Source organism: Crocodylus porosus, unplaced genomic scaffold (genome assembly GCF_001723895.1).
Source record: "Crocodylus porosus isolate Cpor-Errol unplaced genomic scaffold, CroPor_comp1, whole genome shotgun sequence".
In the NCBI taxonomy this organism is placed as follows: Eukaryota; Metazoa; Chordata; order Crocodylia; family Crocodylidae; genus Crocodylus; species Crocodylus porosus.
In genome coordinates this window covers 17,820,597-17,837,313 of record NW_017728925.1, presented here as the reverse complement: position 1 = coordinate 17,837,313, position 16,717 = coordinate 17,820,597, and the positions used below count along the sequence as shown (strand labels likewise).

At 40.0% G+C, this 16,717-nt stretch overlaps 1 protein-coding gene across 4 annotated transcripts in view; it reads left to right on the top strand.

Moving 5' to 3' along the window:
- DENND1A (DENN domain containing 1A) overlaps positions 1-16,717 on the top strand; it is a 284,733-nt gene that overhangs the window by 225,689 nt on the left and 42,327 nt on the right. For all 4 annotated transcript variants that reach the window (XM_019541012.1, XM_019541015.1, XM_019541013.1 and 1 more), the window contains exons 14-19: positions 4,453-4,554; positions 5,126-5,213; positions 5,739-5,779; positions 7,560-7,631; positions 8,790-8,846; positions 14,524-14,643. In XM_019541012.1, the coding sequence (XP_019396557.1) occupies positions 4,453-4,554; positions 5,126-5,213; positions 5,739-5,779; positions 7,560-7,631; positions 8,790-8,846; positions 14,524-14,643 (480 nt within the window). The remainder of the gene's footprint in view (positions 1-4,452; positions 4,555-5,125; positions 5,214-5,738; positions 5,780-7,559; positions 7,632-8,789; positions 8,847-14,523; positions 14,644-16,717) is intronic.

Here is a 16,717-nt window from a genome sequence, read left to right as displayed (position 1 = left end):
TGTGCTTTCTTTGTTCCTGAGTAGCATTTTGAATTGCTAATAAAAGGATGATGCCATGTGCTTATTAGGACGTGTTTGATCCATGCCCTTCTGATTTCTGTTATGATTGAGGCAGGTTTATGAGATGCGCTTTCTTGTGCTGTGTTTGTCGTGGTTATGTCAAGGTTATTTGTTGTTGCGAATGCAAACTGAATGAGCCAATAACCCCTTAAGTATCTATCACCAACCTCAGATTTCCTTTGTGGAATCCTGCCGACTGACTGGTCCCGTCTCTCCAGCTGTGAGAAGCTAATCTTTATTTGACATTGTACTCAGTTCTTGAAAGGTCTGCAGTCTTTCTTGGGTTGCTGTTGTACTTGGGTTAAGGAATACATCCATATTAGTTCTATGATCCCTCATGTCTTGGCTTCATTGTAATTCTGGCTGGAGTTTGGGATGATAATTCCCAGAATACCTCTGCAGGCTTCACTGTCATTATCAATATAGCCATTTTGATAAAGGCCGTGGTTACTTGTAACATTTAGGGAATAAAACAATGGTACATGAATTTTCTAAATTTCATTGCTCTTGCTCTATATTTGGGATTTGGATGCACAATATACTGAAACTATGCTCCAACAGCTTGTATGCCGTCAGTTGTTCTGCAGAGTCCTTAAATGCCACCTAGTTTCTTCACTTCATGACTGAGGGAGAGTACCGCCCTAATGACTTGTGTTTTTATTAGGGAGGCTTCGAAAGAGTGCCTTCAGGGTTTAAAAACACGTACACAGCAACAAAGCATTCATTACCCCACACCATATCCATGGTTATGCAAGGGAGATGGCGTGCACCCAGAGCGTCATAACTTCTGGGCTTATGTAGACAGTATTCTTACCTTGGGTACACGACTCTCAGACCCTTCCCTCGTGCCAGATCATCACTGTTGAAATAATTCAGCTGAAGCTAAGTGCCCTTTCCAGCAGTTACAGCAGCAGCTTTGCTCTGCTGCCGCCATGATGTGCACCGCGGGCTCCTCTCTCCCCAGCACGAGTGCGAGTCACTAAACCAGCCAGAGCACTTGGGACCTCCCCAACACTTCCTTTTTCTTCCCCCAACCTCCCAATCTTTTCCCCCACTTGTTATACACATCTGTAGCCCTTCCCAGGTCCCCTTTTTCTGTCTTTTGTTTCTCCCCCTTTCCTCTTGGTTCTCTCAGGCCCTAGTGCTGGCCTTTCCAGCCCTCTCCAGCTACCACGGACCCTTCCCTTCCACCGTTTCTAAGCAGGGTTTGATGTTTTTGAAAGACTCCAGTGTGATTATGGGCACTTGCCACAATCGACCAGCTGGCTTTCCTACTGCTCTGCTGAATCAGCCGTTTTGGCTACAGTGCTTGTGTCATGGGCAGAGGCCCCCCGAGCAGCCCCTTACTGAAGAACTTTGTCTGGGGAGCGGCAGCCGCCGGCGTCCTGGCGTCTCGGCAGTGCAGCTCTGTGACCTGCACCATCTTCCGTCTCGCCCGGTGGCTTCCCAGATGGAACAGCAGCGTCAAGGGGGAGATGGCCGGATTTGTGGCACTTAATAAAAACAAAGCAAATCCGCTCTGTGTGGCACGCGTACTGTGTAGCTGAATTGCCAGGTTAAAAAAAGAGGAGCTGGCAACAAATGATCTGGTAGGCGCGAGTGAGCAATACATGGGCTCTTTTGGCTTTATAAAGGGTCATGAGGTAGCAGCGCTGCCGTAATGATCTTCATTATGCTGTATGAGAGTAAGATATTAGCACAGGGCAAGGCTTGCAAGGGCGCTGTTTAGTGCCCAACCCTCAATGATTTTCAATAGAAGTTGGGGTCCAAATTCCCAGCCACACATTAAAAATCTCCCTGCTATTTTTAAGGCTCTAGAATTTGTGCATTTCTGTAGAGAAATGAAAGTGCTTTGTGTGCCAAAACGCTAAATTGAATCAGCATTGCATAGTCGACCTGGTCCTCCCCAGTGTTACAATAATGCACGCATTTTCTGGCATCCGCAATCCACAGAAGCAGCACGTAGCGGTTATTTACATATCGGATGAATCAAGGCCTAAATTCTGACTGCTGGAAATTGTGAGCTAAATGGCTGAAGGCTTTATTAACTGAAGTCGTTATAATGATTGCCTTGGGTGTGAGCAAATCCATTACTCTCACAAAACACCTGCAGCTCCGAGAATGTCCTCCTCTTTGCACAATGTCACCTGTCAGCGAGAGCAGGGCTGATTAGCTGTATAATTTACAACTGACTTTGTCTGTCAAGAAAACAGTCCTGTAGTTTGTCTTGTCTTTTTGTAATGAAGCTGAGGATGGGGTTAAGCAGTATGAGTTTTCCCTGTCCTTTGGGTCATGGAGGATAAATGGTGCTAATGCGATCTAAGCCGCAAAACTCACGGCTTGACCTCGATGATTCAAGTTTTTTTATCATCCAGCAGCAGTAGAGCCTGAATTGGCTCTTCAGAAGCCAAAAGGTCTAATCAACCTAACCACCTAACTAAATCATTGCTACTTGGGGGAAGAAAGCGTGCTAACATAATACCAGGCTTCCCTCTGCGTCCATGCCTGTGTAGGCATGAGAGATCAGGTCATTGGAATGGGGTGGAGTTGGCGTCACATTGCAGATTCATTGCCATAATGCCGGTGCAACATAAAATGGAATAAAATACACTTTTGTGTGATGGAGCTTGTTTCCCCTCCCACCCCCACAAAGGGTATGTGTCTTCTGGGGCCATGATGGAAGTCTCAGGATATCTGTAGATTTTGAAAGGATGTTCTCTGTTCAGATCTTCTGTAGAAGAGTATTAAATGAGTGTTAGAGTGTCATTTGGCAAGTTTTTTCTCTGATTACAGAGTTAAATATGGATGAGGACCCAGGCTACTTTGTCCTCTGTTCCCACCAGGATTGCGGCCAGGCCAGCTACAAACGTAGTCATGAAGCTTGTGCAGTTGGCTCGTCGAGGCAAGGTCTTCTCGGTCTAGGAGCCTGTTAGAGCCACGCTAATGATCTTGTGCATTACCGCCATGGTAGCTACCCTTTATCTGAGCTCTTCCACATCTAACGTCACTGGTTGTGACAGGCGTGTGGCATTCATGTATATGCAGAACAGGCTCCCGTTTCTTGAGTGCAGTCTCTGAAGTTTGTAGCCCATCCATTTCTAGTTGTAGTCATCTATGATATCCGGACTCTTCATAAGCTAGATGCGAAGACCCTTGAGTTGTGGCTTTTAGCACATCAGCTGTCAGTATAGATCATGCAGGACAGGCTGTCCCTATCTTGAGGAACCAGCATGGAGGCATGGTCTGCCAGCACATAAGTTTTTCTCTAGATCAGTTTGAAAGGAAACCCTTTGACAAGCATGTTGTTCACTTAGCCTTGGGGAAGGTAAAAGCATGGCCATGACCCATAAGTACCTATAAGAGGCATTCAACAAAGATTTGCTTTTCCAAATGTAATTTGTCACCCAGAACTTGGTTCCAGTGTCACTTGAGAAACCTACTCCCATCTCCTGGAAAAACAATGCCCTGGCTTCTCCTTTGCTTGGTGTAGTGGGAATAAGAGACGCCACAGCCACCAGCACTCCAGACTCCTAACCCAGAGGGGTTTGGGGATCTGAAGCAACCTCTTAAAGAGGGAATTTTCTCTTTCAGGTTCTCTGCCTCCTAGCACATGTGTTAAACGCTCTCCTGATAAAAAGGCCTGAATATATATTTTTATAAGAGCATGAAAAGAATGCAGAATTAACTTTACATCAAGATAATTTTATCACCCTTTGTTACTGCCTTTTTTTTTAATTTAATAAATTTATTTACTTGTTATGCTCAGAATTTGTAGATTTAAATGTGGAGGAAATTTGTGCCCTTATGGCAGATGCACAGCAGACTTCAGCATTAACATAACTCATTAAAATAAGATAAAAGTAGAGCTTCAAAACAATCTCGTCTTTTGCCAACAAGCCTGTGAAAAAGGAAAATTTCACTCAATTCAAGATATGAAAGTCTAATCTTTCTGAACTGTAGAGAGAAAACAGAGCAGAAATTACAAGCTTATTTTGTGCAGGTTAACTCTCTGGGTCCAGTCAAAGCAATTTTTTTTAGGTATTTGGGGAGTTTAGCGTATAAAATCCAGAGACCTTTATGTTTCTTTGAGGTGCTGAATAGCAAGCTACCATTCTGGAGGAAGAACACACTACCAGTTTTAGCAAACTATGCAGATAGGTTATGTTGAACATATACATTTTTTCTACATTAATAATTACCTCTAGGTGACATGATTAAGAGCTGTGGTGTCCCTTCTTGCTCTTGTGCGTGTTAACCCAATGAACAACTGTAATTTACTCAGCTTAATAGCAGACCCGCTTTTAATTTTTAGTCGAGTGGAAGTTGACAGAGTGCCAACTTTGTTGATCAAAGGCATGTATTGCCCTGTTCCCAATGCTCTGAACTTTGCAGGGGGAGCCCATCACTTTTTGTGAAGAAACCTTTGTGTCTCACCGTTCTGCTGCCATGAGGCAGTTCCTCCAGAACGCCATTCAGCTCCAGCTCTTCAAACAGGTACGGCTCCACCATGCAAACGCTTCATTTCACAACTGAATGGGTTTCTTGTTTTGTTTTGTGTTTTTTTTTTTAATAAGCACTGCTCATTTTCTTACTACTTGCTCTGGATAAGTCACATACTCAGGGAAATCAGTACTTCCATTTACCAATTAAAGTAGATGCGACTCCTTCAGCAGTACTTTAACTGTTGTGTGCTAGCATTGCTCACAACCAAGTGTGAAACTGCATCTATTAAATAGAGCCTTATGTTCTGCTCTGATTGAATTCCCATCGGTCAGTGTGAGCAGAATTGGAACCAATTGTGTCAGCAGATTCGCTCAGAATACAGAGCATTATTGTGCCCTTTCGGGGAGGCCAAATACAAGTAGTTGCCTGTTCTCTTATAAAAGAACATACTGGTATACACTGGCAAAGTGATGTTCTGTGTCTGTGCTACCTGTTTAAAGGCACGTTCATCCCAAAAGTTGTAACTTTCTCTTTTACAACAAGTTCAGAATAATGTTTTCAATTGCGATAGGGTTGGAATGCTTTATTAGGTTATACATTTTTCTTATAAATGTTTTTGCAGTTTATTGATGGCCGCCTTGATCTTCTCAACTGTGGAGAGGGCTTCAGTGATGTTTTTGAAGAAGAAATAAATATGGGAGAATATGCGGGTAAGAAATATTTATTTCTATATAAAAAAAAATCCACGATTATTGGATGTGTATTCCTGATTTAATAGGTCAGGATGTTCACTCAGTTGGGGTAAACGGTATCAGCAGCAGTGCCTGTGAACTTTTCTTTCTTCTCTAGAAGTCTGTCTGCATAATTATCTTAGGTTCTTTATGGGGCTTTACAGATCCCTGCTTTACCATATGACCAGAAGAGGTCTTGCACTACAGGCCTGAGAAACTTTGGCTGAAAACATTGCCGTCTCTTCTTGCTTTTCATGAGAATTAAAAAAAAAATCATTAACTTTTTCAAATGTCTGTGAGAGAACCCAGGAGAAGAGTAATTCCACTTACCCACTTGTCTTTCTCCCATTTGCTATCCAGTTAACTTTTGGTTACCCTATTCCCAGTAGAGGGAAGAGGACAGGTATCTTCTCCTAAATTATTCATGCAGTACTACCACTACAAACAGTGAATGCCAGCATTTCTTATTACTAAGGAATAAAGAATTTTTCTTTCTATCTTCAGGTAGTGACAAACTGTACCACCAGTGGCTCTCAACAGTAAGGGTAAGAATACAATATTCTCCAAACGCACACCGTCATTCTTGTTGGACCATTGACAGTTTTTGCACCATTATTAAATGCCACTAGCTGAAGCAAGACCAGTTTCAATCCCACAATGTTTAGTCTGGGTCAAATAACACTATCCTTGCAGAAAGATAATGTGCTGTTCATACAAAGTGAAAAATAGAAGGGAGAATGCACTTGGGAAGAAAAAACCCCCCAATAGTGCTGAGGTTAATATTTCTTATGGTCTTTCAATCCTGCTTCTATCATCTTGGCATATAGAAATATGCGGTTGCCTATTTTGAACAGTTTTACTACTTAATAAGTGTGAACAATGGGAAACATGGAAAAGGGGGTGCTGCTTTTTTCTGCTGCACAGCCCATGAGTTTGTGTCTGTTTAGACTAACACTGTGTATTTGACTGTGAAATATCCAGTGTAAATATGCAGAAATAATACACTGCTGTTTGTAAATAATAAATGGTCATTCTGGCTCCATACTGGGGACTTGACTGTGTAGGTTCCTCCCCCACCAAAAATGATGCATCTACATTATCAGTAGTTAAAGCTGCACATGACTAGGAAGGGATGTTTTGAGGAGAGCTCCCTTCTTTGAGAGCATCCCATTCCTCTTCAGCCCTGGTTAGGAGCAGAAATTCACACTAGACAAACTGCTGGACTGCAAGCTCTCTAGTTCACTGAGGATTAAATGCCGTTATAATGTTAATGATGCTAAACACAGAAGTGCTTACATACATGTAGTATTCCAAATCATGTTAAAAGGAGAGAAAAAAAGAATTGTTATGAATTAAGGTTAAACCGAAGTGTTTTCTAGTTGCTTTTAATAAAGCTTGTTAAATTCTGTTCACTAACATGTAGTAAATCTCAAGTTAAAGTAGTTTGCATCAACATTTGTAACACTTCTGAAAGCATAATTGTATGTTAGGATAAACTATCGTGAAATTATGCAGCATTTTATTCCATGGATTTACCCATCTGCTGTTCACACAAGATTTATTTATCAAATAATGTACTATGCAGCAAGAGTCAATGGTGTGCAGAAGATAAATAAAACACTAACTAGACTAATAGATTATTCTGTCTGACATATCACAGTCTTATGTGCCTTTTATGGTGTCCTCTGTATGCGATTCAGCTTTTCTGGAATTATGCTTCAGCTGTAGCTAGATTTCATGTTTTCTCAATTCATCCCTTCTCCCAGTGTTTGGATACTGAGAGAGACAGCACACCAGCAGTATACAGACTGTAAGGGAAAAAAGGGCATGAAAGGGAAAGTGCACTGCAGACAGTAGGATTTTTTCAGAGCAAATGTACAAGCTACTCTGCACGGATTGGTCTGCCCCAGCTAGGCATTAGTTGTTATGGTGCTTTATTAAACATACTTGCTTTTAATGTAATGCATAGGAGATCCGTGGCAAGTGACAAGAACTGTTATGGATTCTGTTTTAGTGAGAGGAGCTCTGAACATAGACATAATGAGATGGGTGCTTTTTGTTATCAGAAACTGAAATCTTTTATATTGCAAAATGCTGTCCTAAAAGTGATTTAAAAGGAACCAGATTTTCCTTGGAAGAAGAGTATCTAATCATTAATGAGAGAGAGATGAATTATACAGTATTTAAACAAAATACTAGCTAGATGTGGAGCTCTGATATCAAATACAGGTATTGCTTTCTGCCACTAAAATGATGTTTCTGTAGTTTCATTTTTTGCTTTAAAGTGGTTCAGTTAAAATGACTCTATTGTTACTGTAATTATAGAAAGGAAGTGGAGCCATTTTAAATACAGTAAAGACCAAGGCTAACCCTGCCATGAAGACTGTCTATAAGTTTGTGAGTATTATGTACTATCATATTACCGAGACAACTGAATCGAACTAGGATGCTGTTTTAACCTTTTAAATGTATCCTGAGACTTAAGTCCTTCTCTGTACACTAATCAAATGGCACAAGATAAATGCTTTTTAGCAATGAAGGGCTGGCACCAGTATCGTTAAGCATCTATCGCGAAATGGTTTTAATTTCTGTTCCTCTTAAAATATTTTCTTTTTCAATTAAACGGTGTTTGAAACTTTTTATAGTAATTAAATCGCAAGAGAAATCACAGTGCCCTGTGATTTTTTTCCTCAAAGTACAAAGTGACATTGTAGTTATTAAACAGCATGATTTCCATGGGGCAGTACCTGTATCCTGTACTAAACACCTTTCCCATTTCATCTGAACGCTGTTGGAAATCGATTGTTACCCCTGGGCCTCTCTGCTAGCACCTCTGTGGAAATGAGGAAATCCTCCCATTTTCCCACTTGTTCCATCTCTTATAAATATCCATTATGTTCCCCCAGAAATTTCTCACACCTGTGTACTTTGTGCCTGACTTCTCGGGCTGTTTTTTAAATGGAAGTCTTTTCAGTGCTTGGTTAACAAATAGGTAATAAGTTACTGCACTATGATTTGTAACTGCCAATTTCACTGCACAGGGATAAAATAAAATGGAAACAAGTGAGGATTTCTTCAAAACTGAATTCTAGGAAACAGTATGACAAAAGCCATGAGGTGTCTGCTCTAACTGTGCCCACGTGCCGGCTTCCAGTTTGAGAGAGGTCCCAAGGTTTAGGTCTGGGTCTGATGAAATGAAGCTGGTATTCAGAGCGCTGCAGCGGGGAAGTTTGTAGCGCTGCTATTACTAGTAATTGTTACCATGCAGCAGAGATAAGTAATTAGAGAGTGGGGAAAAATTGAAGGTTTTGGTGGGGAGGGAATTCTCTGCCATCACAACGGAGAAAACAAAATCTCTGCTACATCGTTAAAAGATTTTTTTAACCTCTTAGATTTATATTTGTTTTTATAGCTATTATGTTTTCAATGTGATGATCCAATTTTTCCTTGCCATTTTGAGTAATCAGAGAAGGTGAGTCTTGATGGACTGAAATCAAGCACAGTCACTGCTGGAAATAGAAAGGGATTTTTAACTTAAATTAATTTTTCATGCAGGCAAAAGATCATGCAAAAATGGGAATAAAAGAGGTGAAAAACCGCTTGAAGCAAAAGGTACTTGAAGTTCTTATTCAAAATGTATAAGCACCACGTATGAAATACTTAGCCACAAAAAGCATTATGTGATCAATAGAAAGCTGTTTGATACAGTGTTGTTAGCACACTTCAAAATGCATTACCAGCTGTCCTGGATTTTTCACACTGTTATAAATATTCACAGACAAAAAAACTATCTTCAAATACATTAAGGCTCTGACTTAAACCCACAAAAGCCAGAAAATTGAGTATTTCATTTATGGCTGTCCCTTTCCCATCCATTGTGCCAAGGCGTTGTGGGAGGGGGCTTTGCACGAACTAGCTGATCTTGCCTCCGGTAATGACAGTGAACTTTGTTCCAAATGGCAAATTATTGTATATTCCCAGAGTGACCTCTCGAGGAAAATAGCCCAGGGTCTCCAATTGGGTCCATGGTTAACTCACTGTCATCAGTGTCTCTTCTAAAGTTGAAGCACAACTGAATTGAATTAGGCTCTAGTTTTAAATCTGATTTTTTAAATTTGTGGCCATATATATATATATATGTCAAGCATTGGCCAAAAGCCCACTACATTGTCATCTCTCAATTTCCTTCCCCGCCCCCCACCTCAACAGTAAAATTTGCAGTCTGAGGAGTGTGTGATTCAATACGAATTGCTCTTTTTTGAATCGAGAAGGGTGGTCATATCGATAAATAGTATATGGATGGATGAATAATTCTGCCTTCAGGTTTCTTTCAGCTATCCTATTTACTCTGTGGATCAGAGTCATTATAGTCTATGGGGATTACAAGGTAGCCAATTTAGTAATTTAACTGTGAAGCTCTCATTCAGAATGCTTTTTTCCTAATATATTGGAGCTTACATGACTACTGATTTATTTTTTTTTCTATTTTTTTTTAATGGCAATATTTCAGCAATTACTTTGTTCTCAAAATACCCAAAACAAGAACATTAAAATTGTGTTAAATGGGTGGGGAGGTTTTCTAATGTTAATGGAAGGGATCTGTTTCTGCCTAAACTTCTCAACTGTCTGTATAGAGGGATTGTTTTATAGCCAAGTTATAAACTCGTGAAGTAAGGTATACATAATGCAGATGTCGGGAGACCATTAACTGTAATAGTGGGCACATTGTTGGAGATTTTGGGAGAAGCATATTTGCCTCAAATGATTTAAAGTCGCATAACACTTGTCACCTCATTTCTGGCCGCTTACGGTAGAGTTTGATCGCAGATAAGAAACAGGAGGCAGTTTTCTGGTGCGCAGCATTTTCCTGTTTAGTAGTTAACTCCATGTTTCAGTGTCTGGATGCAACCTAATAACAAATGAAATTTTGTTTCCTGTCCCCAGTACATACATTTGTAGAGCAATCGGCACTAAGTAGAATCACTAAATTGCTCTATCCATTTTATTGCTAGTATTATATTGTACTCTGTGACATTTGTACAGGAAAGGATTGGACACTTAACAATTTATGGGATATCTATTTTATTCATTCACTCATTTGTTTAGATTTAGTATTGTTGCTTCCCTAGTCTTCCAGGCACCTTGTGTTCCCTCAAAATGAATACACATAACATTTTAAATTGAATACACCACAAAAATGCATGCATCCACCCTCAACCTGCTGGATCCCATTTGGACTGAAAATGCATTTTCCTTCCTTCCTTAGCTGCTCTGCAATAGATTAAATCATTAGGTCATCATATTTACTTGTGTAAATATTCAGGACTTAGAATTTCTACTTCTCTTTTCAAGTGACACCAGTCTTTCTCTTCTCCCGTCGTCATCTTTCCGAGTGCAACATCAGGAGATAATGTTAGAAAGAGATGTCCGTGTATGTAGGGTGACACAACAGTGAAACCCATTTTGCCAACCATCATGTTTTTATAGAAATGTCTCTGCTGCTGGACTATTAACAGATCTATTAGTTCACCTTCACCAATTTTTCACTTGCTTTTACTGACTTCTGAAAAACATAATCTTTTTTGTATGATTGCTAATGACAGGGTTATTTTGCATTTGCAACTTTAGCATCGTTAAATGCATCTATAATTCTTTCCGTCTTGGGTGCTCTTCTGTTGTTCAGGGCTAATTTAAGACCTTGCTGACCACTACAATTTAAGATCTTATTTCCCATCGTTAATAGGAAAAGTGTGCCAGCTACTGGGAAGAAAAAGTCAAATCTAAACATCTCTTTTTTCAGTTTTCACTGCCAAAGAGCAGCAGCTTCTATACAACGATAAATTTAAAAATGCAATAAAGCTGCAGATCTGCTTCCTACAACTCTGCATAGCAATGATGACCTCTTAAATATAATCAAGAGCCCATTTTGCCCTTGGACTGCTCCAGTCTTGGGTTTGAATTGCAAATAGAAAATGTGGGGTTGACCTATTGAGGGGTCACCGTGGTGTGTGTAAGGTCCTTCTTTAATATGATAGTGGAGATTGAATGGGGCTCTATTTCCATCCCTTGTTCATTTGTGGCACAGTATTTCAAAGCAACAGAAATAGTTTTAAGAGGATCCTTGACTGATAGCAAATAATTGTTAACAGATACAGGATGGTGGCTTTATTTTATACCTGCTACATTTTTTTTTTTTTTTTTTTAAAGTAAAGGCAGCTTCTTTCATTTCACAAATGGAGCAAGGTGGTCAAGTCACTCTGTTACTCGGCCACCTTTGAAGCCTAACTGCATAGAATTGGGAAGAAGGAGAAATGTGAATGGTACCATCCTCAACTTTCAGTAAGGAGAATATAACTTATTTAAAGCATCTCACCTTGGGTAAGACAAGAAAAACTACAGCTTTTAAATAAGTTGTTGGGTGTGTGATGGTAACAATTTGTTTAACATTTTTTATTTACTAGATTTTTTTCTGGTTAAGAGTCTGCTCTCTGTAGCTAATTTTGCTATTAGGAATGTCACTTGTAGGGGGTTTATAACAGAGAATTCCTCTGGAATGTCCTACCTTATACTGTATGTGTTTATACTGCATACATTTTCTAATGTATTGAATAATGTCATTAGGAAACAAAGCAAATGCATATTTTACCGGCAAATTTTTATGCATCGAAAAATGTTCCTAAGCCATTCACACAGCTTTTTTTTTTTTAAATGTTATGTATTGAGCAACACTGTCACCCAGCATTGGGGTAGCAAATTCATAACTCATCTTAGCAAAGACTTTTCCCTCCAGGCACAGTTGTTACAGGGGGGGCAGTGTCTATATACATTATGACGGGTGATAGTTGTCATTCTTTTCTCCAGAAATCAATAGACTGCTTTTCCTAAGGTAAGAGTTTTGACGGCTGCTTTTTTTTTCACTACTGTTTTCAAATTGCCTTTTCTTTCTATTAAAAAGGCATTGCAACATTGACCATTAGATGTTTGTCTTGATTGGTTGGTTGGTCTGGTCACTTGTACTGTTTTTGCTTTGGGTGTTTCTTGCCTTGCATACCTTACAGAGATTGAATTGCTGCAGACACGTCTTGCTGGCTTCAGGAAGTGCCCCTCACGGACTCTTCATGTTTCATGGGGTCCAGCAGAATTTGACAAGTCAAAGCAAAATCACATCTGGAAGCAGGAGACTGAGGAGGTTTTCACTTTTCCCAGGGAGTCTGTTTGTTAGCATTTAGCTCCTCCCGGAGAGGTCCAGATTTGTTGCCTTGTTTTGAAATGTGTGAGTCTTTGTTGGCCTTCAATTCACAGAAGTCCTTTAGGTCAGAGGCAGTGTAATGTGTTGTGACATGCTCTGGGTCTAGGGGTTGTTTCAGGCTTTGCAAAAGGCTCAGGGCATGCACTTCCAGCCCTCCTTTCTGTGGTCCCCCTTTGTCCCGTGGAAGGCCCCATGTGCAGAAGCTGTTTATGGATTGAGACTATATTGCAGGCAAAAGTGGCAGGAGTTTCACTTAGTTTGCAGTTAAAATTTCCAGATCTATTGATGTTCGGTTGTTTATGAAATGTGCTCCGAGTCCATGTTTTGGGCAGCATGAATCAGATTTTTCTGACTTTGGCCTAGATGTGCTTTCAGTCAAGGCAGAGGTCATCCTTCAGCCAAGTGTGTTTGGAAACAGGGGAGTTGACTTCTTTCTGTGGTTGAGCATGTTTTTAAAATACTGAGGTCCCAAGTCAGTTTACTCCGAATAACTGATTTGTGAAACAAATGATCATGAATTCCTCTTTGCTGAAATCTGCAGCAGATCCTTTGGGCATGTACAGATGGAGACCATTAGACCCACAAAGTTGGTTGCTGTGTACTTTCAGTACTGGAGCCGGTGCTCATGTGGCTCTCTTTTCCGTGCAGTACCATCATTGAGAAGCGTAGCGCGTCAGTTGGGGGGTTGAGGACAAAAGAAAACTGTGGGATTATGTAGTGGTTGAATTCCCTTCACTTTGTTTTCACAGGCATCTTATGTTTCATAAAAATATATCACTTTCATGGGTTTCAGGGCTCCAAACCTGACCTGGTCCTCTCGCTAGTTGGACACATCCTGAGCGTTGAATGTCCTACATCTTCCAAAAGTTGTAGTTCTTGTCATCAAGTCGGTCTCAGGTTGTCGTTACTAATGCACACTGTATTTTGTTTCATTTTTCAAAGCCCGAGTGGCATTGTGCACTTCCACAAAGTTTCTTTCTACAGTTGCACTTTAGAAAAATGGTTAATTTCTCAATCACCACCTTTGTGCCCATCCTGGTTGAAGCATTGTTCCACCAACTGGATCTAAAAAGGTCTCTCAGTTTCTGTGTGGAGCAGACAAAGCCCCTTAGAAAGTCCATCCAGCTTTTTGTTTCATTTGACCTAAACACATTAGGTCAGCCTGTGTCCAAAAGAACCATTTCTAATTGGCTATCAGCTTACATGTCTCATTATTGTACCTTAGCAAGGCTGCAACTTGAGGGGGCATGTCAAAGGTCAGTGAATCAAAGCAATGCCTGTGTCAGCAGCCACATCGGGTCAGGCTTGCCGAGCTACAGTGTGTGTGGGTTTCTCTCTATATTTACCCAGCATTATTTCCTTGGCATTGTTGCAAGAAGAGATGAGGTTTAGACTTACCGTCTTGCAGATTTTCTTTCTCAACAGATTGTCGAACTCTTTCCCCCCTTCTCTGATTCCTTGCATCTCCATGCCTTTGTCTCTTCCAGGTCCATTCCTGGTGCTCTGTAGTTGCTGCCTTTAGATGCTCTCCAAGGCATACACACAACACCTGTGGGCCTGAAGGCAAAACTCCTAGTTAACCAAGCTGTTGTTTGCTCCTTTCATGCTGCTTCCTCAGACAGCTGTCTATTATACTGTGGTTGTTTTAAGGGGGTAAAAATGATGTTCGTGATAAAATGTAAGTGTACAAAAGACAAAGTAGCTCAGCCTGTTCCTTCTCTTCACTCTGAGCAACAGAAGAACGCCAACCCTGTCCATGAATTTCCTGGCTCTTGTTGATTTAAGTCAGACGAGTTTTATTTAAAATGTTTGAAGCTTAAAGATTTTGTATGCAGCGCTGGCACTGTATTGTGCAAAATCTATGAATAGCAAAGTACAGGAAAATGTTTGGTGCTAACTATGTTTTCTTTTCTATGCTTTGTTTTTTGTTCCTAACATCAAAATGTTTAGTCAGCGTTATCCTCTAGTGCCTCCTTTCTGCTCCTTACCCTAAATCAGGAATGTTCCTGGCCCTGCAATTCACCTTTTCCTACCATACAGGACATTGCTGAGAATGGGTGTTCTGCAGCCCCCGAAGAGCCGCTGCCCAGGACCGCGCCTTCGCCCTTGGACTCCAAGCTCAGAGAAGACCGACGGCCGATCACCGTGCACTTTGGGCAGGTATGTCTTCGTGCTGGATTTGTTTAGATTGTAGTGCTCCTACCAGAACAAAAACAATGTCTCAGCAAAGCAGTTAAAAGACCACTTCAGCCTTTTCTCAGTTTTGCCGCTCAGTTGCACCTTTCTTGGCCTATTTTCTGTTATACCTCTGCAATCGGAAGGTGCTTCTCATGGTTTGGTTTGGTTTTTTGCGGGGGGGCTATTGTTTGTTAAGTATTTTTCCAAGGTACATTATACTCTAGTTGAATTTGCAAGGTCTGGAACATTTACTACGGCAATATAATAAACTATCCTATCCTTCCTATTAGCTCGCACTATACCCCGCCCCCTAGTACAACAGTGTACATTATTTAAGGGGTCATCTGTTATCAAACGAGTTTATTAGTGTCAGCCTAAAACACCTGATTGCTATAAGCAATTCAGCACACCTCAAAATTAAAAGCAACAAAATAAGGCTGGAAAAAATCAATTAATAGTATTTTTTTTTTTTTTTTTTTTTTTTAAACTGTAATCTATATTTCAGTATTGACAGTTGAGCTTCATGTACTGGCTGTACTTACATTTCTGGCAATATGTCTACAGAATTAGCCAGTTTTATAGAAGCTAATTATGTAGAGAATGTTATATTACATCTTTAAAATCATCCTAGAAAAACATGTAGTATTCACCATCAGCTAGGCAGCATACTCACATGATTAGGTTTTTTGTGAAAGAGGTTTCTTTTATTATCACTTTATTCCCTTTCTCATAAGTTCTTGATCTTTTCACTATTTTTATCTGAAGTTCATTAGAGTGCAAAATGAGTAGCCATTTTCTTTTAAGGACAAATGTTAAATTAATACGATTAAAACACGGTGTGTTGTCAGAACATGGAAGTTTGATACGACAGCCATGCACGTTTTTAGGTAAACAATATTAATAGAAGCAAAGCGTTATATCTAGCGTATTAGCATAACTAAATTGCTCACCATTTAAGTTTTAATTCATGTCTACGTAGTCCTAAGAGACAATCACTTTTCAGAGTATCCAGTTTTCAGTTTTCTTTTTCCCTTATTTTACTATTTGTTTTCATGGTTTTAGAACTTTTTCTGTTGTGCCAAGTGCAGGTAGCTGGGGATATTTTAAACAGATACTATTCTAATTAAATGATAACAGTTGTGATTTATTTTTCATTTATTTTTTGATCTAGTACTATTGAGGGGGACTGGGGCTGCTGAAGGAACGTAGCTGTCTAGCTCCAGTAGCAGAACATTTCCTTTCGTTAAAAACATTCAAAAATCTAGGCCAGGCTTAATGTTTTTTGTTTGGGAATATTTTCCACTTTTAGATTTGCATGAAGGGTGGATAATCCAGGCGCTTTTGTAGGTTTGAAAAAAAACAAAAAGATAATCAGGTGGAAAGTACTTACCCAAAGTCATGTTTTTTTTAATGATCACTTTCAAATTTTTTAATGATTGCTTTTGCTCTGTCAAAAGCAACACGCGTCAGCTGTAGTGAACCATTGGCTGGGCTGAAAGGCTCACTTGCTAAATGCTTATTACTGTCATTACATTACAAATGTCAGATTCCAAAAAATTATTTAACTTGGCAGTTGTAGAGCTATCTTGCTTACAGCCTTTGTCCTTCCACAGATCCTTCCTCTGGTGATAGCCCCGCACCAAACAGAAAATGAAACAGTTCTTTCTTTCAAATGCGAAGAGGTATTCAGGTTTAAGAAATATAAATTAAGGCTTTGAAAAAAAACAATCAACCCCATAGCTTTTACTATTTAGACAGAAGATGGGTTCTAACCAGTGATTAAAAGAGGCTATTTTAATGTCACTTTTAACTGTGTAGAATAAGAGAGTGGGGGGACAATTAAAAAGCCACGAGAATTCTGCAGTAAGATACGTTTGTGCATTCACGGGTCTTATAAACTGGGGAGGATGAAAGAGGCTTTTTTCTCATTGTCACTTGCTTTCCATGTCTGCTAGTATTATGCTAGTGTATATGGTGAAGGGGGAATTTTTTAAAATGCATGCATGCGGATTAGGGTCAAGCCCTGTGTATCAGTAATGCAGTTGGCTCGTCCATA